The sequence below is a fragment of the Sceloporus undulatus genome, chromosome 1, assembly GCF_019175285.1.
Source record: "Sceloporus undulatus isolate JIND9_A2432 ecotype Alabama chromosome 1, SceUnd_v1.1, whole genome shotgun sequence".
NCBI lineage: Eukaryota > Metazoa > Chordata > Lepidosauria > Squamata > Phrynosomatidae > Sceloporus > Sceloporus undulatus.
The window spans coordinates 106,439,275-106,465,098 of record NC_056522.1 but is presented as its reverse complement, the minus strand read 5'-3'; the positions used below and the strand labels follow the sequence as shown (position 1 = coordinate 106,465,098).

Genomic DNA, 25,824 nt, shown 5'->3' with positions numbered 1-25,824 from the left:
AAAGCCATTAGCAGTGACCTAGCTTACTTGTTTTTACAATGCCTGAACAAGACTATAAATCCTATTGTTCATCTTGACTAGCCAAGAGTCATTAAACTAGTTGGATTTACCTATATGTTGTCTCAGTATTAAACAGCTGATTCAACAGATCTGCTGTAGCTGGGAATAACCAACCAAATTCCATCCTTTACTGCATTAGCACCGTACCAAACATCATATACCAATGTATGTAACATTCTTGGCTAGTCCCACTTTTAAAGCCAATGTTATATATGCACAATTATTAAACACTGTGAATGTAGGTCTGGGCTGGAAAGCTATCCCATGTCTTGAGGTCACATATATCTCCCACAAGACCTAGGAGAGCTGCATGTTCCCCATCATCTGTCCCAGCCCCATTTAGATTTTTTAATAATAATAATAATAATAATAATAATAATAATAATAATTTAAAGCATTATGCTGGAGAAGTACAGGCACATTCTCCAATTACATCTTGGCTGGATCACTGTAATGCACTGTGGATGGGGTGCTTTTGAAGAGTGTTGATAAACTTTAGTGGGTTCAGAGAGCTGCAGCCAGAGTTCTCACTGGGATTTGTTACAGGAAGCATGGAACAGCTTCACTGGTTGCTGGTCTGTTCCTGGGCACAATTCAAGGTGCTGGTTATGAGTAATAAACACCAATGCACCTTTGATCTAGGTCATCTGATGGAGTGTATTCTCCCACATAAGCCTGTATGTGTATTGAGATCTTCAGGAGAGGCTCTTCTCTCCATCCCACTACCCTCATAGGTTCATCAAACAATAACACAGGAAAAAGCCATTGTAGTGGCTGTTCCCAGGATCCCAAACTCCATGGTGTCCTTCTGGAGGCAGACAGAAATGTTTTTTGGTTCAGTAGGTCTTTGGGAAATAATTCTTCATGGACAATGGGCTTTTAATAAAGTGATGATTGTCTGTTTTTGTTCTTTCTTCTTCTTTTTTAAAAAGAGGAATATTTTAAAATTGCTTTTAATTCTACTTATCATTTTGCTATAATGTATTTTAACTTTTTAATGGGTTAATGATGCACACTTTTATTTCAATCTTAGCTTTGTAGGTTGTCTTGAATTCAAGACCAGGTAGGAATAAAAAGATGGATGCAATACACAGAAGAATTATACAAAAGAGATGACAAAATGAAGGACACATGGAACAAAGAGCCATATGAAGATGAACCCCAAACTCTAAAAAGTGAGGTGGAAACTGCAATAAAAGAAATAGCAAAAAACAAATAACCAGGAACAGGTGATATTCCAAATGAACTGCTGCAATCCACATTGACAGAGTCAAGTCTAATGCTAAACAACATATGTCAACAGATATGGAAAACGAAAGGATGGCCAACAGCTTGGAGGTGATCAATATACATTCCCATCCAGAAGAAGGGAGACACAAGACACTGCAGCAACTATAGGACCATAGCACTGATCTCCCATGCAAGCAAAATAATGCTCAAAATTCTGCAATATAAACTCCATACATGAAGAGAGAAATCCCAGAGGTTCAAGCAGGGTTCAGGAAAGAAAGAGGCACTAGGGACCATGTTGCAAATATAAGATGGCTAATGGAGCGCACCAGGGAAATCCAAAAGAAAATCAGCATGTGCTTTATAGACTATAGTAAAGCCTTTGATTGCATAGGTCATGAAAGGCTATAGCATGCCCTTAAAGACATGGGAGTGCCAACACGTCTGATAGTCCTGATGAGGAATCTGTACTCAGGACAAGAGGCTACTATCAGAACAGAACATGGAGAAACAGAATGGTTCCCAATTGGCAATGGGCTCAGACAAGGCTGTATCCTTTCACCCTATCTGTTCAACTTGTAAGCAAAACATATTATAAGAAAAGCAGACTTGGACACAGAAGAGGGAAGAGTGAAAATAGGAAGAAGGAATATCAACAATCTAAGATATTGAAATAATAATCATGAGGAGGAGGAGGAGGAGGAGGAGGAGGAGGATTTATGTATAGCCCACCCAATCACAAGGAATCAGGGCGGGTTACAACAATAAAGAAAGTACAAAGCAAATAAACAATAACATTAAAATAATGAAGCAATTCACAATAGCAATAAATAGCAAAAATACATAGCAATTCACAGCAGCAATAAAATTAACAAAGCAAATTGCATAGCAATAAAGGAACAAAACAAATAAAATAGAAAATAATCCCCAGTCTCAGCCCCCCCCCATCCCAATCCTGAAAACAATATAAATGATACACAATCTTAAAACATTACAATCTAGGACCATGGGCGGGGGACAGCTGGGCTCCTGTGCCTCCAGAGTCTCTCTGCTGGTCCCTGGTGTTTCTGGGAGAGGCAGGAGATGACACCACATTACTAGCAGAAAACTTCACAAACCTGGAACACCTACTAAGGAAAATCAACGAAGAAAGTGCAAAGGCAGACTTAATGTAGAACATAAAGAAAACCAAAATAACAACCACCGAGGACCTTCACAAGTTCAACCTAGACAATGAAGAAATAGAAATAGTAAAAGAATTCCGATACCTGGGATCAAAAATTGATAGAAATGGGGACTGCAGTCAGGAAATCAGAAGAAGATTAAGAAAATGGTGGCTTTGAAAGAACTAGAAAAAATTCTAAAGTGCAAAGATATACAACTGAACACAAAAGTCACTGTACTCCCTATTACCATGTATGGATGTGAGAGCTGGGCAGTTATGAAAGAAGATAGGAAGAAAATCCATTCATTGGAGATGCGATGCTAGACAAGAGTGCTGAGGATTTCATGGACAGCCAAAAGGGCAAATAAATGGATCCTAGAGGTGGTCAAGCCGGAAACCTCCCTGGAAGCCAAGATGACCAAACTGAGACTGTCATACTTTGGATACATCATGAGAAGGAAGGACCCATTGGAAAAGACAATAGTGCTGGGAAAGGTGGAGGGAAGTAGGAAGAGAGGAAGGCCACATGCTAGATGATGGACGCTATTAAGAAGGTCATGGATCTCAGGCCTACCATCTAAAAAGACATGACACAAAAGGAGAAGAGAATGGGAAATAAATGAATAATAGAGGCTGGGGGACCAATTCACAAAGTTTTGAAATCTTTCCATGGCTTCATCTTATGGAATCCTGGAGTTTGTAGTTTGATGAGGCACTAGAGCACTCTGGCTGAGAATTCTAAATACTCCTTCCTAAACAGTAAATCACAGGATTCCACCAGATGTTGCCATGGCAGTTGAAGTGCTATAACTGCTATAACTGTGTGATGTGAAGAGCCTCTGGGAATCTTTTTGGCAGAGACTATAAACAAGGCAGTTAAACAAGTTAACTGAACCAGTGTACCTAGGATACCTGTAACATTCAAAGAATATGCAACTGGAAACACAATTGCCTGCAGAACAAGGACACATTCCACTTTTATAAGGCAGCTTTTTCCATCCCCATCCCCTTTTCTTACAAGACAGTAAAGTCTGGTAGTATCAAAATCCAGCTTCAGATCTGATGCCAGAGTACAGAAATATAGTTGTGAAAACTGTTAACAATATGATGGATCAGCTAAACTTACAAATGCAAATGGTATCATTTAAACACACACACACACACACCCCAACATTGATGTGTTAATAATAGGTGTGAAAGGTACACCTTGGGACTGTACTGCCTTTATGAAGATTGCTGCCAGCTTAATTAGAAATCTTGTGCCTCCTGCTGTAAGGTTAATTGAAGCCCTTTCTAAAATGTAAATGCTGACGAGTAATCATTTGGACTTTTAATCCAGTAGCAGGATCAAGTACCACTTTCTTACCAGTTTGAAAGAAAATGGTCTGGAATAAATGTGGCTTTATCTTGTGAGCTACTTAACACTATACCATTCAATATTCCTAGAAATGATTTTATATTTTATTAAACAGATATTTTATTTCCTTCTCTGTCTCAAAGTAAATATTTGATTACACTTTAGGATAGACCAGTATTTTATACACTAGTGGCCACATCTCAATAATCTTTGGATGAGTACAGTCTCCAATCATCTGCCAACCTATATGCACACACAATCACATATGTATATACATACATAATTAGCTGCATAAAAATATTTTAAAGTCTTTCAATGCAAGTGCTTTAATTGCTTTAAATTCATATTTAAATAAAATATCCAGTGTATTGTGAAACAGTTTTCATAAAATGATATGAGATTAAATCTGAATAAAATTAAATTAAAATTAAGAGATACTGTATCTGGGTAGTTAATAAGACAAAAATAAGTCTAGTTTGAACAAATACATTTGATATTGCATTCAAATTTACTGTTTACTGTAAATTGCCAAGAGACTTTGAGCAAATCTTGCCAACATCCAGCTGATTAATTTGAAAGGAATTTGAATATTTGCTTTTCACTTTCATAAAAATAAAATTAAATCCCATGGCTACTAGCTTTGACCACAGCATTCTGCTCAAAATGTCATGCCACTAATCCCACTGAAGTAGTACAGAAAGATCTAGGTGAATTAAGGAATGAGAGGAATTGAAGATGGAATATGGGGGCAGGGGTGTGTGTGTGTGTGAAAGGTAAACACTGGTTGGCTGTTTCCATATATACGTGTGTGTGTGCGCGCGCATTATATATAGGTCCATCACCAGAAGAAGTTTGACTGGATGGCCCTTGGGATCCCTTCCAATTCTATGATTCAAAGCTCAGGTTCTTGCTTTCCCTCTAGCATGACCATATGCCCTCCTCTTACAGGACATGTCCTTCATTTCAACCTTCTGTTCAAGAGGAATTTCAAAATGTCCTCCATTCTGTGTATGTTTGACACCCAGTGCGGATAATTTTTTAACACCCCCCCCCACACACACACACTCAAAAGAGACTGTCCATCTCTCCTCTGACATATGCTCTGAATGTAAAACCTTAGTGTCATCTGATACCTCAGTAAGCAAGCAAGAAGTAGGCCAACAGAATTATTATCAGCAATGCTACTGCAAAGGGCTTGTTTTCACTAAACAACCCCAAATAAAGGTTTATTAGAGAGTGTAACTGGCACAGGAGCCACATCTTTTTTAAAAAAAGAAAATCCAAATGCAGACAGGGACCTCTAGGAAAAAGTGGTTTGCATTAAGAATAGGTTGGATGGGTGACAGGGCCAGAAGAACATGCATACAGAGGAGGCAACATCAGTATGGGAGACCACCAGGATTGCATTTTTCTCTGTTTCACGAGTTCAAGCAAAGAAGAGGAAGAGGAGAGAGACAAGGAGCCTAGGAAGATTGGTAGGTGCAGGAGGGGGAAAAAACAGAGATGGTGAGTGGTGAGTTTAATGAAGATGTCCATCAGAAAAATCCAGTTGAATGCATAATAAAATACAGTATATATAATACAGCTGTAAACAAACCATATGAAATGAATTTCTATTTATATTAATATTTTTATGTTTAATTTTGTATGCCCTGCATTTTGCATGCCTTGTTCTCCTTTCATTATGACATCTTTTTTGTGGGTTTTTCAGGCTATGTGGCCATGTTCTAGAAGAGTTTCTTCCTGACATTTCGCCAGCATCTGTGGCTGGCATATTCTTAAAATAAAGAGCCGAGAAATTAATCTTTGCTCCTTTCCACCATGCATGTCACAGGTTTGATCAGGGATGAAACAAATAGCAAGATTCTCATTCCTTTACTGGACTTCTGGCTCTTTCACACAACTATGGCACTATGATTTAAACTGTCATGACAACATCCTATGGAATCCTAGGGATTGTAGTTTGATGAGACTCCAAAGCTCCCTGGTTGAGAATTCTAAATACCTGCCATTAAACTGCAAATCTTAGGGTTCACTGAATATTGCCCTGGCAGTTAAATTGGAATCATAGTGTTATAAATGTGTAGTAAGAATGTATCCTGTCTACAGCCATGTGACTCAAGAATCTACATTCTCTGGCCCACAAGTATCTGGTATTCATGCCATAGGACTTCAATATTCTATAGCTGTAGAAATTTGAGCAGAACAGTGTGGCATTGTAGCCAACCCATTAAAACAAAACTCAGTGTGTATCCATAGGCATTTTCTTGAGAGGGTGGGTGAAATTTTTATTTCATTTGTGTATGTATTTACCAAAATTCATATTTCTTAATTTGCAAAGACTTGAAATTTTAGACAATCAAATGTAAGAGAGAACAAAACTGGTAGATTCATTCACCCAGGGCTCTGAATGCTTAATTCTTAAAAGTCTGTCTTAAGTTATATCCTTGTGTAGTCAAGCATTTTAAAAGGTGTCCATCAACTTTTTCTGAAAAGTTCTTCTTTTTTTAAAAAAAAATCTATATAACAGGCAGGTTCTATGTAGTCATCCTAATGCTGCAAATAGTTGCATCCTATTAATTTAGGTGGTGCAAGTGAGCAAGAGTTTTTGAAGAATTGGCCACAATTCACCAATTTCTTAATATTTAGAAGGGAAAAAAATCATGTTTTTAAATAAAAATACAGATTATTTTTTAAAATCCTGCTCCTTTGCCTAGACTAGAATCTCTACTATAGAATATTTTGGAACAACTTTACTTTTTTGATTAATATAAATGCCAGCTCCACCTTTCTGATTTCCCTGTTTGCCATGAAAAACAATGATGATGGCAGCCACAGAAAGGTGAAGGGACCCTCTGTGATTATTTGTGATGCCACCTGACCGTGTACCGCTAGAGAGAGAAAACTCTTTCTATCTCATGTGCAAACTTAAAGTCCTGTCCAATTGGACAACTTTTACCAAAAAGAATATAGCTGGCAATCCATATACAAAATTTAAACCAAATAGGAGACTATAAGAACATAAAATAATTACCTTGAAACCAGTCAGCCAAACAGAAAACTTAGATATAAACATAATAGTCTAAAAATTAGAAAAACAAACTATTCAAATATCAGGAGGGCTTCAGTGGTTCAAACCGAATGGTGAATATAATGTATGTCTGTAAGAAATTGAAGCTTGTGAATTCTATGTTCAAGCTCACTTCTTGTGGCATCAGATGGGACTTTTGGGGGCTGTAAATCTATAGTGTAGCTGCCAGGTAAGAACGTGTAAGGGAGCACATATGATAATAATGATATTGAAGAGCAAAAGGCACAAAGTGACTGAATATTCAAGGGACAGACTGCTCTGGCCCATTACATTTTATGTAATGTTAGAGGGGAAACTGTAAAACATAGCAAGTGAGTTTTTTAAAAGTATATTTCTGGTGGGAAAACACTGAAGGAAGTGCCAGACTGAATATTTTAACATTTAACATGGTGGCAGGGAGGGGGGTGGCAGGAGGGGGGGTGACACAATATTTTAGCAGTTCTCAGAGCACAGCAACATAATTCTGGAGGTGTGCTGTTATTTATTTGTATTTTTATCCAAGGCATCGATTTACCCAAAAGTTCATTTACAATTATAAAATAGTCCAAGTATGAAATAATCAGACAGGCATTCGACATACCTGGTTTTAGTGTTTTAACAGCCACTGGAGTAGTATTATTCCATAAGCCTTCCCAGACCTCGCCAAACTGACCAGAGCCTAGTTTTTTCAAGAGTTGCAGGGAATTTCGGTCTATCTCCCATTGATCAACAGTCTGGTATGATAGGTCATAAGGTTCTGGGACTTCTGTCTGGGTGGGAAGAAAATAACAACATGCATAAACTCTGTGTTTGTGTAAGAACTACTCTGTCTGTCAGCACATAGCAAGATGGCAATTCATTACACTTCATTAAGAAGCAGTGGGCTACTGAGTAAGTGTGGCCAGTGAACAAGGCCACAATACTTTCACAAGGGTCTCACCAGGCATTTTCAGCTCTGAAGACAGCATTGTGCCTTCCTGAAGGTCCCATACTATTGAAGCAGGATGGAACAGTTGCTTCCCATAGTAGACTCTAAAGGGGAGTTTCATCATAATTTGTGTCTTTGTATTTTGGTTAAATATGGCAAGTAAGATACAGAGTGTAGTGAGTAACAGGCGTAAAATGTTTGGCGAAGAGTGAATTTGCCAGTGGATGGTGACTGAATGAATGAATGAAAAGTGGTAGGTTCAGTTTGGAGTAATGCGGTGAATGTAAGGATGAGACCCAGGGCTTATCTACATTAGCTCTATACTCCAAATTCCACCTCAGCTTGACCATGTGGTGTGTACACCATTGTAAAGAACAGGCAGAACTGTGCCAGGCTAGCAACAGCCAATCCGAAAAAGCTAGCTACAGCCAATCAGGAGTCAGCCAGCAACAGACAATAGAATGTTGGCCAGTAAGAGGAGAAGAATTCCATTATTGACACTTGGAGTCAGATTGGGTTTTGGTTTCAGACGGTTAGGGTCTGGTTGTGTGAAAGTCTAGAGTTAGGGACTATGAGAGCTAAAGTTTGGTAAGAAACAACTTATCTCTATGATAGGATCTGACAGGGAACAAATTCAGAAGTGAGGGACTTGGTTCTATTTTAGCACTCCAAGTGAGGGAATTGCTGGACTGATATCCAGAGGGATAAGGTTAGCCTGAGGGCTAGTATAGAAATAAGGTCAGAAGGATAACAGTAGATGAGGATGGAATGAGGGTCCTAAGTAAGAGTAACTGGAGTTCTCTAGAAAGAGAGAAAGAAGTGTAACTAAGTGCAACAAAGTGAAGCAATAACAAGCGAATGTACCAACTGAACAAGTGAAACATTGTTAAAACTGTTTTTCAAATAATGTTTTATTATTAATTACTTACAAGCTTGTCTAAATATGAAATAAGTAACCACGCTACCAGGTACCATCTGAAAGTGAATTCTAAAAAGGGAAAATAAGCAGTTTTGGTGGTTCTCATCACACGCTCCGGACACCACCACCACCCTGCATAAGCCAAATACTGTGCATGCTCAAACCCCATTCAAATGAATGGGACTTGTCCCTGCAATGGCGCGGCAGCAGGGTGGAACGTGCATGCACCACAGGCACATGCCCCATTCATCCAAATGGGACACGCCGCCCCGTGAGCTCCTGCACAGCTTTCAGCATATACTGAAAGCCATGTATAGCGTACCCACATAAAACGCAGGCACACTGTAATTTGGTGACAGCGATGGGATGACAAAACCCATGGGGCTGCCACAATAGAAGAATAGTTGGGTGAGAAGGACTCATCGTGACAACTATGCAACCCCCAAACCCCAAATCAGGCTTTCCACCTTTTCTTCTTCATAAACAAGACTTATCCTTTGCTCTGAATTTTCCAGAAAATCCAGAGCAAAATGGTCCCTCAGCATCCCTGCTGAGTTGCTCTGTGGTTGTGGAGATTATCGCACAGGGACAGTATAGGGATGGGATCATTCCCACATCCTTACCTCTTCCGTGACCCATGTGAAAGTGATCATGGTAAACACTTCGACATGAAAGCATGCTGAACCTGTCATTCAGCTGTCAGTGAAGTGTAATGGTATTAACGGGTTCTTCCATTAATACAAAATGAAAGCAAATGACAGGAAAATAACATTTCACTGATGGCTGAATGCGCTTTTCAGTGCACTTTCATGTGAAAGTGTTTAGTGCAATCACTTTCACTAGTGCTTCCCAGGTGGCTGAATGACAAGTTCAGTGTACTTACATGTGAAAGTGATTTGCACGAACACTTTCACTTGTGCTTCCTGGATGGGTCACTTACAGTTCATGTGTGAAAGTCCTTCCTGCGATCAGGCGGGAAGGACAGTACATCATTGATACACTCCTGTGATAAACACATGATCAACTCATGTGAAAAACTCCTGTGACTCACTTTGAAACCAGAACAAGGCTGAGCTCCTTGTTCTGATCTCAGAGCAACTTGTACCCACAGCAGTGGCGCTGTCCAGCTCACAACAACCCCAGCCACTCATTGTCTTCAGCAGGAAAGGAGAGGTGAATTTGAGGTGAATTAGAATAATCTGGGGCAGCCTGTAATATTCTGGCAAGTTTAGACAATCTCCCAGATAGGATTGCACTTCTGAAGGAAGACATTTGGGGAGGGGGAGGTGGAAACCCTTCAATGCTGTTTGGGATTTGTGAGGTGAGAGAGTGAAGAGGCAGACTGTGCTTAGGCGTTTAAGACAGGGATGGGCAACTGTGGGAGGCTAGGTGGATCCCATGGCTCCCATAGGAGACCTTGGGGGATGCACCCCACACCACAGGTTTTTTTAATTGCCTTCAAGTGTCCCTGAACATCCCTTAGGAACAGTGGGAGCCATTTTCACCATGTTTTTTAGCTCCTCACAGTTTTACAAAGTTTAATTCCAGTTTCAAAAGGGGCCTCTCCTGGAGAGGAGGGGACATGATCTAAGTGCCCCCTACATCTCCAGAGGACATTTTGTGGCTTTAAAAAAAATAGCCCTAGGGCCCTAGAGCGTCACAAAAACTACATTTTGCGCACTCCTGGTTTAAGACATAGGGCAGAACCATTGTGGTCCCCGTGCCACTGAGACAAGGTTGCTATAAGTTGGGGTCAAATCAAGAGCAATTAAAATACAACAAACTCATAAAAGGAATGGCAGGTTTTAAAAAGTATAATGACTCTCCATATGTTCTTGGACCATAAAATCTTATTGCAGTTGTTGTTGCAGTTGTGGTTGTGTTCCTTCAAGTCGTTTCTGATATATGGCAACCCTGAACTGAGATGGTATAAGAATCCAGCCACGTACTAATAGATTAATATCTATCCTATCAAAAAAATTGAACAACAGAACAGTGATTAAATAAATGTTCTCCACAGAAAACAAAGAAAACCATCTATAGTAATTGTGGACACAATTTGTACCTCATTTATTTATTTATTTATTTATTATTCTGTTTGTATAAATTCTTCAGTGCTTTTCCATTGATGTTATCCTTTCTCAGGGAGAAATGCATTGCAAGAATATGATTTTAAAAAACCTTGGAAATTGTTCTATTTTCTTTATACAAAAAGATACGTATCTCCCCATTCCTATACAATATACTCAATTACACTGAATGTTGTGCCTTTATTTGCCTTTCAGGAGGTTCATATGTAACAGTTTGGGTCCACACTCAGAACTCTCATATTTGCTGTGTTTGCACTCCCTTGGTAATTTTGCCTGTCCCTTTGAAACCATTTCTAAATGCTCTACTCAGATTTTATGTTACTGCGATGCAAAAAAAAAAAAAAAAAAAAAGGAACTGAATGCAAATTTCATTTGAGGTGGTAGAATTCTTTTTTGGGGTGGCTATGTCTTCACCTCACCCTGTAGCTACAATCCTGGTTTTCCCCTATGCTGATCAGTGTCCCACCCTAGCATACACATTCACACACTTTGGACTTTATCACAGGGGAGGCAAGCATCCTCCTCCCGTCATTCAATTGGCATTAAATCATGTTAATATCATGCAATAATAGGATGATTTTCACACGATGTTGCCATTAATGTGCCGTTATCCTGTGAATAAAGCGGCAAAATCCTGCTGCTTTTTATTCACAGGATTTTCCTGTGAATAAGTGGCACAATTTTGCCACTTTATTCACAGGATAATGGCACAATATTGGTGACGTCGCACAATGTCATGTGAAAATCATCCCATTATTGCATTATACTGATGAGATTTAATGGTGATTTAATGGAATTTAATGGGATTTAATGGAAGCGTCCTCCTCCTGTCATTAAAAATGACGGGAAGAGGATGCTTCCCTCTCATGTGATAAAGCCCTATGTGTGCCATGTTAGAAAGAAAGCTTGAAAGCTCCAAGTAATAGTTATGTGATTCTTTTAGAACCTGAAAGATAAAAATATTCCTAGATTAGAAAAACAAGACAAGCTTTTAGCGCAATAAAGAACCTGATGGAGTTTTCAGGCAGTACTTAGAGACAGCTAGAATTATGAACTTGGTGAGTTCATCTCAATATAAATTTATTTTATCCTGTAACTTCATAAATCAGAAACAAGCACACTTCAGCCCATCCCCTGCAACAACACAGTTATTTGTCCAAAATACCACAACTTGCTGAGAATGAAATGGTGCAGTCACGTATGATTTTCTAAAATAATAATTGCAGGCAGTAAGAGGTTTAAGTGCTTATCAGAAGAAAATCTAAAAAAGTTTCTCTGTATTTTGAAAGGGAAGAAAAATGTCCTGAATAAACCATACCTTTATACATGGCTTCCCAAGCTTTACACACAGCCCATCACTGGAAGTACTATAGTGTCTGACAAAATCATTCAAAGTTTGAAAAGTTTTCCGTCTGGTCACAAAAAAGCCACCGTTATCCAGCCGTTTGATTCGATAGTGCTTCACTGTCGTACCATCCCGCACTAGGAAATGAAAATAAGAAAGGAATTTCAGGCACATAAAGGTATAATGTGAGGAGATAGCCAACCTAGGAACTGAATGTTGAGGCTTCATCTGCACTGCAGAATTAATGGAGTTTGATGGTTCAGTGCTATGGAATCTGGGATTTGCAGTTTTGTGAGATATTTAGCCTTCTCTGTCGGAGTGCTCTGGTGCCACAACAACCCACAAATAAAGGGATTCCATGGGTTGGAGCCATGACAATTAAAGCAGTCTCAATCTGCATGCATTCTACAGTGTGGCAGCAGCCCAAGGAACTCAGTGGTTTATGGTATAATCTCAGGTACAGGTCTTACAGCTTGTAGCCTCACTATCAGCATAATTCTGAACTTCCACCAAGCTTTCACATATTGACATGGGTGCTGTTTTGTTTTTATTTTAATGAGTTGTAAATTTTAAATTTTAATAATGTAATGTTTTAATAATTTGAATTGTTTAATTATTTTTTAAACTTTGTATTTTTAATGTTTCATATTGTTTAACTTGGACTTTTAAATTTTGTTAGCCGCCTTGACTCCCTGTACTGGGAAGAAGGCAGGATATAAATAAATAGAATAATAATAATAACTTCTGGCTGTGATTGCCACAACACAGTTTTTACATAGGACAGCAGCTGAGTACTTCTGGATGAGATACTTTGGGCCCTTTCACACTGCAATTATAATGTTATGATTCCATTTTAACTGAATGCTTTCATCCCATGAAATCCTGGGGTTTGGAGTTAAGGGAAGGCATTCAGAATTTTCAGCCAGAGAGCTCTAGTATCACACAAAACTCTCAAGATTCCATAGGTGTAGCTATGGCAGTTAAAGTGTAATCATAGTGCTATCACTAAAAAAGGAGAGGCAAACTTGGACTACCAATATTTGAAGATAGTCAAAAGAAGATGCAAGGTTAGATTACCAATGTTTGAAGAAGAAGAAAAAACAGCAATCCCTTTTGTGGGGGGTGGGGAGTGGGCTCCTAAATTAATTTACTATATTGTGAGTGTGAAGTATATGGCTCAGGTCTAGACAATCCAAAAGACCTTATCTCCCCACATAAACCTGTCAGAATTCTTAGATCTGCAGGAAAAGGCTTTGGACATTATCAGACAAGGGAAATTGAAAGTATAATCCAATGGCAATCCAAATGCAATCATGGGGTTTAATGTTATTGCGTGATAGACTACCACACACAATTTCGAGCAATGAGAAGTCAGTCCAAAAGCAATCATTATTGCATGAGAGGTGATCACACACAGTTTCTGCCAATGGCAAGCTATTTCCGGGCAATGAGAAGTCAATTCGAATGCAATTCGAATTCACGTAAATTCACTGAACTACTGAATTCACGTGAATGCGCTCTGGCCCCACTTTCATTATTATTATTATTATTATTATTATTAACCTTTATTTACATAGCGCTGTAAATTTACACAGAGAAATTAAGAGAAATTCATCCCATGTGATAAACTCCTTTCTCTCAATCCCACCATCTTCACAGACTTGCTTGGTAAGGACACGAGAGAGAGCCTTCTCAGTGGCTAAACCCTGTTCATTCATCTTTCATCTATGTGTGGAAGGGATGGCTCTATCAATGCCTTTCACTTCATTGCTCTGGCCAGAATGCACAGAAAGTATTGAAGCTATGAAGATTCAGCGCACATGAATTTCCAGAGATTTTACCAGGCTCTGTGCCCTGTGTCTGAGGACTTACTGCATATACTCATGTACAAGTCTAGAAATTTTGGTCAAAAAACTGACCCAAAAAACCTGTGTCGACTTATCCACGGGTCAATATAAGTACTGTACTATAACTCTTTTTTACAAAAAGAAACCATCCTCTTGTGAAAGGCAAGAGCATACTCTATCATGGAAGCACTGATCCCCCTTCCATTCTCTCATCCACCCAGTCTTTATGCCTTGCCATAATTTGACATTGTTTTCCTTTTTTTTCATCCTTTAGATCCTTTGTAACATGCCTCTAAATTTTACCCTTGACTTATCCATGGGTCATATCAAAACCATAATTTTGGCCCCAAAACCTGCCCTCGACTTATACGTGAGGTTGACTTGTATTGGCCAGAAGCCTTTAGTGGGCAATATGTTTTGTTGTTATGAGCTCTCAGATTGCCTCCAGCATATGGTGTCCCTAAAGTGACATTGCCATATGGTTTTCTTGGCAAGATTTGTTTAGAGGGGGGTTGCCATTTCCTTCCTCTGAGGCTGAGAGAGAATTGCTTCCCCAAGGTCACCCACTGGGTTTCTGTGGCTGAGCAGGAGTTCAGATCCTGGTTTGCCATAGTCCTAGTCCAAGCCATTACACCACATTGGTTCACCACACTATGCTAGAATAAAAATCATTATATGACTCAATGTATAAGTGTCAACCATAGTGCACTCAATTGTTGCTGAAGTACAGAGAGTCATTTCTCTCACTTTTGACCTGGTGGGTGGAGACCTAATCAACCTATTTGTACAGTGGATGAGCTCTAGGTCATAGTGCCAGCTACATAATTGGTTGCACAACTGTGGTATAGCTATAAATGACATAAATTTATAGATAAGTTAAAAATATACAGGATCTTGGTTCTATAGTTATGTTTGTTTAGGGTATTTCTTATTTTCTACCCAGCATAGATTGTAGGGGGCATAGGTGAGCATGAAGAAAAGCATTCTAGCATTCTGCCTAAACTCCAGCCACTCAGATATAACAGAAAGGTTATTTGCTATTTGACCCTAGTGTTGAGCTGACACTTTTAATGTTGATTCTAAATATGGAGATTCTGTTTTGTGGATAAGAACTATCCTGCTTGCAATTTGTAAAATCTAAATCTAAAAGTCCAGTGAATGATTTCTTGTGGGATCCCCACTGTAATCAGGCTTTTATTTCTTTCTGTGCATCATAAATCCTTTGCAAACAGTACTCCATTGTTCCTGAAAACATCCTATTTTTATTTAGTCACAGCAGAACAGCAGATTCACTCAACTTTTGCCTAGGAACCAAAATGCTAAAGTTCTGCACTTAGGCCAGAAACTTGTATGGGATCTACAGATGTTTAACCAGTGTAGTTAAGATGTTATGCAGTGAACCCCAATCTGACAGCCCCATCCCATTTTGGAACTGGGGGACTGCCATGGCCACTACATTGCTCCTAAATTAGGTGTGATATAGCAATCATGAACACAAAACAGTCATGAGTGTATAACTCTAGGTTACATATTTGTAACCACTATAAAGGATTCTTGCTGTAGTTCATAATAATATGGCTGTGATTGCATATCATTTTTCCAGGTGGAACCATGAAGACAACAGTGAGTACAGCCCTGTGTAGGACTGCTATGTGGGTTGTAGTTTACGAAGTTAATACATGTTGCATTTGTCATCACCAGCAATCCTATGTAACACTACATTCCTTTAACATACATTATCTATCAAAATGGCACTCCTTTTAGCATGTTCTTTTTTGTTTACTGCCACTAGAGGGTGCATACCCGGCATTAATGTATTTTAGATTCCTCAACCTATAACAGTGCACTGTGAATAAATGTGTATGTATGTGTATATCTGTGTGTGAAGATAAAGGGAAATGACCATGTTGTAGACAGGAAATGTTTTCTAAGTATCTAATAATAGAACAAAGGACAATATATCCCTTTTCTTTAGAATACTGTATTTTCTGGCGTATAAGACTACTTTTTAACCCAGGAAAATCTTCTCAAAAGTCGGGGGTCATCTTATACACCGGGTGTCATATTATAGGGCAGGTGCTGAAACTTCTGATCTGGACTGGAGAATCTGTGGTCACCGCATATGGTGGGGGCAGCTCAAAAACGGCCGCGGCCGCATCCCCACCATATGCGGCGATCGTATGAAAGCAGCTACCGCTCTGATAGTCTTGGAGACAGGAAGCACTGGGCAGGCAGGGATAGCTGACCAATCCAAGCAGGCTTTGTATACAGTGCGCCCGCGTTATACGTGGGTGCGCTTTATGCGGTCTTGAGCGTACGCACTCAAGCCACGGGGAGCACATGGGGAGTGCAGGGCGGCGGCGTCCCATTCAAATGAATGGGTGTGCGCGCCTGCGGCACACCGCTGCACTGCTGTGCTGCCGCATACAAGCCCCATTGTTTCTAATGGGGCTTGAGCATAGGCAGAATTCACCTTACGCGGGGGGTGGGTGGGTCCGGAACGGATCCCCCACGTAAGACAAGGGCCGACTGTACAACAAGGTTTCCTGCTAAGGACCTGCATGTCATAAGCATTTGAATTAAAATTACTATATTGAAATCAAATCTGATCTTTTTAAAAAATTTATTTGGTGTGCGTTGGAAGAGGGGTAGTCTTAAACGGTGAGTACATCCCAAACTCTATATTTGAACTGGAAAAGTTGGGGGGGTCGTCTTATATGCCCAGTAGTCTTATACGCTGGAAAATATGGTAAATCATTTCATCCATACAAAACATTTGGTGAAAAGAGAGGATTAGAGGACGTGTGCTATACAGATACGTATAGAGAGATGCATTCTGCCACTGAGATATATTCATTGCACAAACCTGACTCTTCAAAACATCAAGATAACTATTCACAGTACATTATGATAAGGCTTATATTAAAGAGAGGAGCAGACATTGCAAATCAAACTGTTTTATTTACTAATACTAGCTTTTATTTATTTATTTTATTTATTTATTCAGATGTTTATACATTAGATATCTAATAAATGTTTACCACTCATAGTGGCATACAACAATACAAAACATAGAATCTCAAATTTGGAAGACACTGCCAAGGCAATTTGGTCCAATCCCTCACCATGTAGGAATCATCCTGCTATGAGGGAAAATATCACAATTCAAAATCAAAAATAAAAACCAAAGTATTTTTTTAAAGTCTCTACCAATAAGTAACTCTAACCATGGTTTACCATATGGAAAAAATTACTGAAATAAAAAAATGTATTTAAAAAAATCTGGTAAGGGGATAAGCCCCAAGAGTTGAGGTATTAGCCAACCACTAAGGAACAGGGGCATGAAAATACCACTGTCTTGATGTTGTTGCCTTTCTCCAAACCTGCAATTTACTTTCTCTCATTTTGTATTAGGTTGTGACAAGTTCGTGTTGTTTTTTTACAGTACTTACATGGAAATTCACACATATTTTGGAATGCTGTTTTCTTGTAATATTTTCAGTACATTTCTTACACATTTTTGTTCGTAAGTACTTCTGTACACCATTTTTGTGCTGACCAAAGTTTATTTACATTTTTCAAACATAGGTATTTTCAGTTGAATGCATTTAGCTGAGTGCATTTATTTATCATAATTTTTAAATAAGGGGAGTGGGGATTTTGCCACTTATGGTTCCTTTCCAATGATGAAAAAGTTAAAAGATATGAGCATGATTTTGTTAATCTTGTATCCATGAACTGGGTGAAAATGTAGAAAAATAATTGCTTAATATAAATTTCTTCTCCATTTGTATAAGAAAGCCCTTTCCTTTGTTCCCACCCTATTATGTTATCTCCAGAACATAGACTCTGGATGCATCTACACTGCAGAAACAATGCAGTTTGACACAACTGTAACTGCTGTGGCTCCATCCTACAGAATCCTGGGATTTATAGTTTTATGAGACACCAGCACGCTTTGTTAGAGAAGGCTAAAGACCATGTAAAACTACAAATGCCAGGATTCTATAGAATGCAGCTACAGCACTTAAAGTGGTATCAAACTTCATTGATTTTACATTGTAGATACACCTACAGTTTCTCACTATCCTAAAGATTCAAATGGGAAACACCACTATAAAATTAAGAATAAAGACATATCTTCCAATAGAAATACCCAGTGCTTACCTAGAGCTACTCAGGCTGCATTCACACTGCAAAAATAATCCAGTTTGACACCACTTTAACTGCCATTGTTCAATGCTATGGAAATCCGGAAATTGGTAGTTTGTTGTGGCACAGAATTCTCTGACAGAGAAGGCTAAATGTCTCACAAAACTACAGTTCCCAGAATTTCATATCATTGAACCATGGTAGTTAAAGTGGTATCAAACTAGATTATTTCTGCAGTGCATAGAATCATAGAATCCATTAGAATTGTAGAGTTAGAAGAGACCACAAGGGCCATCCAGTCCAAACCCATGCCATGCAGGAACTCAATCAAAGCATCCCCGACAGATAGCCATCCAGCCCTGCTTAAAGACCTCCAAGGAGGGAGACTGGATGGCCCTTGGGTCTCTTCCAACTCTGTCCGATTCTATGATTCTATGCCACTGCAGAAAAATCTAGTTTGATACCACTTTAACTTTAAGTGCAGATGCAGCCTAACACCTTCTAGGAGTTTTTTTTCAAGTGGTACTCAAAAACACTTGTTTCATAATTTACATATATATATTTATGAACAATTGAAAAAACTTTTAAAGTGTATTGGGTAGCTGGTATTTGTTGCGTATTTGGGGAAAGCTATTATAGATTTTAAATGAACAAATATAGGAGAAATTAAATTAAAATTACTGTATTAAATATTTGCCAGAACAAAAGAAAGAAAGAAATAATGGCACCTGAAAGGGAGAATTCACTCTTCTGACTTTCACTTTCTCTGATTAGAAAAGCTCCTTCCTGGTTATCACGGTAGAGTAGTTGTTTCTCAGCATCTGCTCGTTTAATAGCTCCAAAAAACCATCTGAAAGAATGAAATATGCAGAATTAATCAGTAATCTAACCTTCTGCTAAACATACAATAAAGCAGAGAAGCAGTTTCATAACAAACATAATGATCTCATTAGTTGGCTGCTAAGGTTAAATTTGCCACTAAAAATTATATTGCAACAACCAGCTTTATGGTGTGATGTTCATTAGCTGGGTAATTTCCCACAAGCTGAGGGCAAACAACAAGTAAATTTACAGAGATATTTTAGAAATCAGGGGCACTAAACCTATCTTAATTACAGAATATACTAGTGTTATTAAGTATAATTGCAATTAAGAATTCTTAGAAATTTATTGCTTTTAATCTCTATATAGACCATCTATCCTGAGAGGGCAGCAGTTTAACCTCTGGTTATATGCCTACTGCTCTTGCCAAAGGGTATACATGCAGTCTAAAAGAAACAAATCTAAAATACTAGAGGAAGCAAAGGATAGCTCAGGGTTCGTTGAAGTGGAGCAGCAAATTTCCCCTGCCTCTCCCAAATCAAGATGCAACGTGCAGAAATCCAGCCAATTCATTATGGGGCACGAGGTATAAAATCCCTCAAGGATTTCTTGGGGATGGGGATGGAAGCTGTAATGCCAAATCAAATAACCAGCAATTTTCTGCTTTGTCTTGAAATGCAAAAACTCCTGCCAGAGGCAGTAACCACATTCTGTTCAATGGGAGAGCTGGTCCTGGGACAAGTAAACATAATGTGTAAACAAGTAAACATAATGTGTAAACAAGTAAACATAATGTATGAAAAATGTTTTTCAAATAAGGACAAAATACAAATGCAATTTACATTTCTTTCCAAGTATTCACCTTTGCTTGCCTACACACAGAGAGAAACAGACATACACACATTATTATACAGCTTTTGACTTTTTCCTCTTTCATATATAGACACATCTTTGGCAAGGCTGAAGGGGTTGTGCAGCTTTGCCCTATTTTTAGAACACGATGTGAGTTCCCATTCTCATTCTCATTCTCATTTTCTCTCTCTCTCTCTCTCATACATACACACACACACACACAGACTGTTTCAATTGCTGGTACATCTAGTTCTTACACTGCATACTTTGAGATGGAGTGAATGTAAAAGATAAATTAGCAAGCACATGACAAGGGAGATCTGATGGACTTCAAATTTGTTTGTCTCTTTCTTTTGCTCAACAGACTTCTCACAAATCAATGGCCAGAGAGAAAGAGACAGAGAGAGAAAGATCCAGTTATCACTATTAGGGGCACAGCAACAAAAGATTGTGGCTGCATCTACACTGCAGAATTAATGCAGTTTGACACTGCTTTAACTGTCATGGCTCAATGTTATGCAATTCTGGTATCTGCAGTTTTGTTAGATATTTACCCTTCTCTCCCAGAGAGCGCTGATGCCACAAGAAACTACAATTCCCAGGATTCCATAGCACTGAGCCATGGCAGTTAAAGTGGTATTGAACTGTAAATTATATAGTGTGATGGCAGCCTGTAGTGATAGCCATACTAGTTTACCTGGCTGTTTTTGCCCTCCTGCAATGAGCGTTTACATTGCTCATTGCATTTTAAAAACAAAAAGATTCTATCAGACAGGCTGCCAAGTTTTGGCAAAGCCAGATGTCAGTACTAAAATAAGAACTGGAGCTCACTGGAAATCTTTGGCAGTTAATTCAACTTTCACAATGTCTCTGTGCTGTTATATGGTGTTTAAATAAATTATTATTTCCTCTTTGCAAGTAGCAAGAACAATAAAAAAACTTAACAAAGTTTTCATCCTGCCCTTCCTCATGAGTGCTCAGAGTGTCTTAAAATAAATAAATTAATGGGGGGGGGTGTTTTGTTTTGTTTCTACTGAGTTTGTTACCCCCTTCCTCCAAGAACTCCATTAAAAGGTTTTCACTCCCACATTTGCTCCTTTCAACATAATCTCACTAATGCATTCCAGTTTTGTTGATCACACCATTTTTCAATCAGAACTGCATCTCTGTGCATCTCTGTGAGTTCTTTTGCTCATATGTGTCAGCACTTGAATGAAGATGGAGATGATGCAGATGTATTCAAAGCACGTTCAAGACATGCAGTTTTAGCCCGGTCTATCCTGGATCTCTTCACATTGATTATTCACACTGCCAACAAGGCAAATCTTTTAAGAAAACTCAGGGAGAAAAAACCCAAGATCGATTATCCCAGGTTTGGTGAATATTTTTGTGTCCTCCTTCCCAAAAAACTCAATTGGATGCATTCCAAATGCACGTGAACAACAAAGATTCAACCCACACTCTACTGGGATTATTTTCACCTTCTGAATAACCCACAAAATTCTTGGCTGTATGGAAGTTTGGACTTGTTATCTCCCTGGTCCTAATCCAACTAATACACTACATTGGCTCCAGGCTTCACTGCACACTTGAGGAGATCTTCTGAGTCTTTTGTGGATTATTATCATCAAACTGTTAGAAGAACAAAGATTTTATGATGAATTTATAGTCATCTGCCTATGTATGTTTCAGGCAGTTTGTGTATTAATGGCCTTGCCCATTCTAAGTTTCTGGAATGGCAGTTCTGGAATCCAAGATAGATTTTGGAAGCAGTATTAGAAAATCAGCAAAAAATATATCCTTATGGATGTCTAATTCTGTCATTCAATTAGAAATCAAGGCCTGTTCCAGAAGTTGTAATCTCCATGTTTTGGGGCATGTGCCTTTATAAGTCTATGAACAATTCTTTTAAAACAAATTACCAAGGATATACTTGATACACATCTAAATAGCTATGTAAGTCTTGCCAGAAACACCCTATGATAGGGTTGCCTTAAGCTCGCCATTAGTAGGAAATGACTTGAAGGCACACATCACAAACACATGCACATGGAACTTTTACTATACTGATATGAAATCCCCCCATTCCTCTTAGAAAACTTTTGTGGGCAAAACATTGCACCCCCCCCCCCCCCCCCAAAAATAATCTTGGGTACACTGAGGGACACAGAAATGCTGCGCCCACACACACTGTTCAAATACTATATACACATGTGCGCACGCGCGCACACATACACACACACACACACACACACACACACACACTTTCTCTTCTGAAAATTAAAGCTGTATGACTTTGAAACAGGAGAATACTGCACCAAAAGCAGTGTATCACAAACAAAAGATCCAGTTTTATCACTATTAGGAGGCCAGCCCAGAAGATGTGGCTGCATCTGCCTGCAGAATTATGCGTTTGGACACTGCTTTAAATTAACTGTCATGGCGTCATTTAATCAATTCTGGTATCTCATTTTGTAATATTACCCTTCCTCATCCCGAAGAGCGCTGTTGCCACCAAGAAACTACAATTCCCAGGGGATTCCAGATCACGAGCCATGCAGTTAAAAGATGGTAATCAATAATAGATAAGATAAAAGATTTTGTATTGATGGGCGCCCTTCCTCCAGTCAGGCGGCCACAACATAATTAAAATACAAACAGTTCCAATAAAACTATTTAAAAAAACAACCGCAGCGGTAAAGACCCAAAGCCCACTGCTTGGCCACGTGTGGAAGACCGAGAGAGGAGGAGGCCCACAGGTATTTTTACTCGGGGATCCTGTTGGAATAGGAAGGTTTTGGGTCCTGTCCTAATTGGGCAGGGTGGTGACGAGTCGGAGCTCTGTGGGCAGCGCATTCCAAAGGGCTGGGGCAGCTTGGATGAGCTAGCCGTCAGAGTAGTGGAGGCAACCTCGCCCTAGGCACCTTACATAGCTGCAGCTTCAAACGTTCTGAGATGCGAGCGAAATGTAAATGGGAGAGGCGGTCCTTTAGGGATCCTGTGCCAAGCCATATGAGGGCTTTTAGGTAGAGTACCAACAGCCTTATAGTGAGCGCGGAGCGAAATGGGCACCAATGAAGATCTTTTAAAACTGGTTTGAATGGCTGTTCCTGGACCGCACGCCCCAGTACACCGGCTGCCATAGGTTGCAACTATTTGCAGCTTCCAGGTTGGGTATAAGGGTTGCGACCCAATGTAGAGTAACGTTGGCAGATAATCCAGTCTCGAAGTTACATAGCATGTACCAACAGTTTTCTGGTCCCTCGGGCCAGTAGGAGCCGCAGCTGCGAATCAGCCTAAAGCTGGATAACCAGTGCTCTTGACCGCGCATATCGACATGAGCAGTCAGTTGAAGCGACGAGTCGAAAAGCACCCACCAAGACTGCGCCGGAGAATCACTGTCCACAGGGAGCGTGACCAACCCGGATTCGAGGGAAAGGTGGAACCACCGCCTTTCCCTGACCAGGACCTACACTAGACCGTTACCGCCCACCCCATCCTTTGTCTCTGGAGTCATTTTGGTCGGGTTTCCCTCAAGCCAGCCCTTACTGACTTCAGACAGGCCACGGAGAGGAGAGACCCATCCACAGTCCACTGCATCAGTCGGAGACAATGAGAAGTATTTGGGTGCCATCCAGCGTACTAGAATCACGCCCGCCCCATGTCTCCGGAGGAGCTCTCCCAGTGGTTTCATGTAATAGTTAAATGGCATGGAGACGAATGGGCCCATTGAGGGACCACAGGTTTTAAGGGGCCTCCTCAAGCAAACGCATCCCAGCTGCACATCTGGGACACGACCAATCCCCGAGAGGTAGGAGACGAACCACTGGAGCACGAGTGCCCCGATTCCACAACGCTCGCGGGCGCCCCAGGAGGATGCCAGGGTCTATGGATCGAAACCGCTAGAGATGTCCAGGGGCACCACAGGGAGGCGCTTCGCGCCCCTGTCGAATGCCCAGAACGGAGATCATCAGACCAGGCGACCATGCCTTCTCACCCGCGTGAACCGCCCGAAGCCTTTGAAATGGGTCCATATAATTCCGTTTCGATCATCCAATACCGCCTTAAGCTGGATCGCAGCCCGCCCTCTCGATCCCTTTCCCAAAATGTAGACGCGCAACGGGCAGCTAAATTATCATTTACCAGGGAGTCAAGGGAGGGCTTTTTTAGGATCGAGTTCTTACTAATGGGCGCGATTGGTAAGTACGATGAAATCCCTCACTTAAAGATGTATTAATTATCCGGCGTAAACAAGATGTGACCGCAGGCCCCCCATGGGCAGCTAACCCCACGAGGGCCGGGTCAAGAGCAGGTCGAGGTTCCGAACACTTCCGAGGCTCTTTCCACATACCTCGGTACTCACCAACCAAACATGGATCCGTTAACCTAGTCCACGAGGCTCTGGACCTTCATAACCTAGTTCTGCTAAAGGGTCGGCGTTAGACCGTTCGCTTTTACGAGAGGTTGTGTATCCGCAAAAATCGTTAAACAATCACAGCAGGCCTTAGAAGGTTCAAGGAATAATGGTTCAGGGCGGGAGGAGCTTGGAGTTGCTCCCCTGACACCCTGATAACTCTGCCGACGCGACTCAGCGGCGCAATAACGAGCCCATAGACAATTCTTTGTGTGATGGCCAGCCTTCGTGATAGCCATACTAGTTTACTGGCTGTTTTTGCCCTCCTGCAATGAGCGTTGACCATTTCTCATTGCATTTTAAAAACAAAAAGATTTATCAGACAGGCTGCCCAGGTTTTGGCAAAGCCAGATGTTCAGTACTAACATAAGAACTGGAGCTAACTGGAAATCTTTGGCAGTTAATTCAACTTCACAATGTCTCTGTGTTTTATATGGTGTACATTAATTTTTATTTCTCTTTGAAGTAGCAAGGAACATTCAAAATCAAAACTACAACAAAGTTTTCATCTGCCTTCCTCATGCGTGCTCCGGTGTCTTAAATAAAAAAATTAATGGGGGGGGGTGTTTGTTTTGTTCTAACTGAGTTTTGTTAACCCCCTTCCTCAATAGCACTCCATATAAAAGGTTTTTCACTCCCACATTTGCCTTCAAATAATCTCACTGATGCATTTCCAGTTGTTGATCACACCACTTCAATAGAATGCTCTCTGTGTCATCTCTGTGATTTCTTGCTCATATGTGTCAGCCCTGAATGAAGATGGAGATGATGCAGATTTATTCAACGCCGTTCAAGACTATGCAGTTTTAGCCCGGGTCTATCTGGGATTTTCACATGATTAATTCACACTGCCAAACCAGGCACATCTTTTAATGAAAAATCAGGGAAGGACACAACCCACGATGATTATCCCAGCGTTTTGTGAATATTTTGGTCCTCCTTCCCAAACAACTCAATTGGATGCCTTCCATGCACGGAACAACAAAGGAAGATTCAAAACCCACACTCTTAACGGCTATTTCTCCTCTGAATAACCCCCAAAAAGTTTCTTGGCTTGTATGGAAGTTGGACTCTTTGTTATTTGCCCTGGTCCTAATCAACTAATACACTACCATGGTCCTCCAGGCTTCACTGCACACGTGAGGATATGCGTTCTGTCATTTTGGAATGGATTTAGTTTCATCAAACTGTTTAGAAGAAGCAAGATGATTTTTTATGATGAATTGTTATCATGACTGCCTATGGTTTGTTTTCAGGCAGATGTGTGTATTAATGCCTTTGGCCCATCTATTCTGGAATGGCAGTTCTGAAATAAAAGGATAGAGTTTTAGGAAGCAGTTATTAGCAAATCATGCAAGAGATGAGCCTTATGGAGGTCCTGTTCTGTCATTCAATGAGAAATCAGGCCTGTCCGAGAAGTTGTAATCTCCGTGTTTTGGGCATGTGCATTATAAGTCTTATGGACAATTCTTTTTAAAACAAATTAACCAAGATATACTTGATACCATCGTAATACTATGTAAGGTCTAGTCGTGCAGGAAGCACCTATGATAGGGTTGCCTTAACTCTCGCT

At 40.0% G+C, this 25,824-nt stretch overlaps 1 protein-coding gene across 3 annotated transcripts in view; it reads right to left on the bottom strand.

Moving 5' to 3' along the window:
• The window catches only part of FRK (fyn related Src family tyrosine kinase), a 129,255-nt gene that overhangs the window by 18,280 nt on the left and 85,151 nt on the right, over positions 1-25,824 (bottom strand). For all 3 annotated transcript variants that reach the window (XM_042445327.1, XM_042445326.1, XM_042445328.1), the window contains exons 2-4: positions 18,892-19,013; positions 12,138-12,301; positions 7,484-7,652 (exon numbers count right to left, since the gene is read on the bottom strand). In XM_042445327.1, coding sequence (XP_042301261.1) covers positions 7,484-7,652; positions 12,138-12,301; positions 18,892-19,013 — 455 coding nt within the window. The remainder of the gene's footprint in view (positions 1-7,483; positions 7,653-12,137; positions 12,302-18,891; positions 19,014-25,824) is intronic.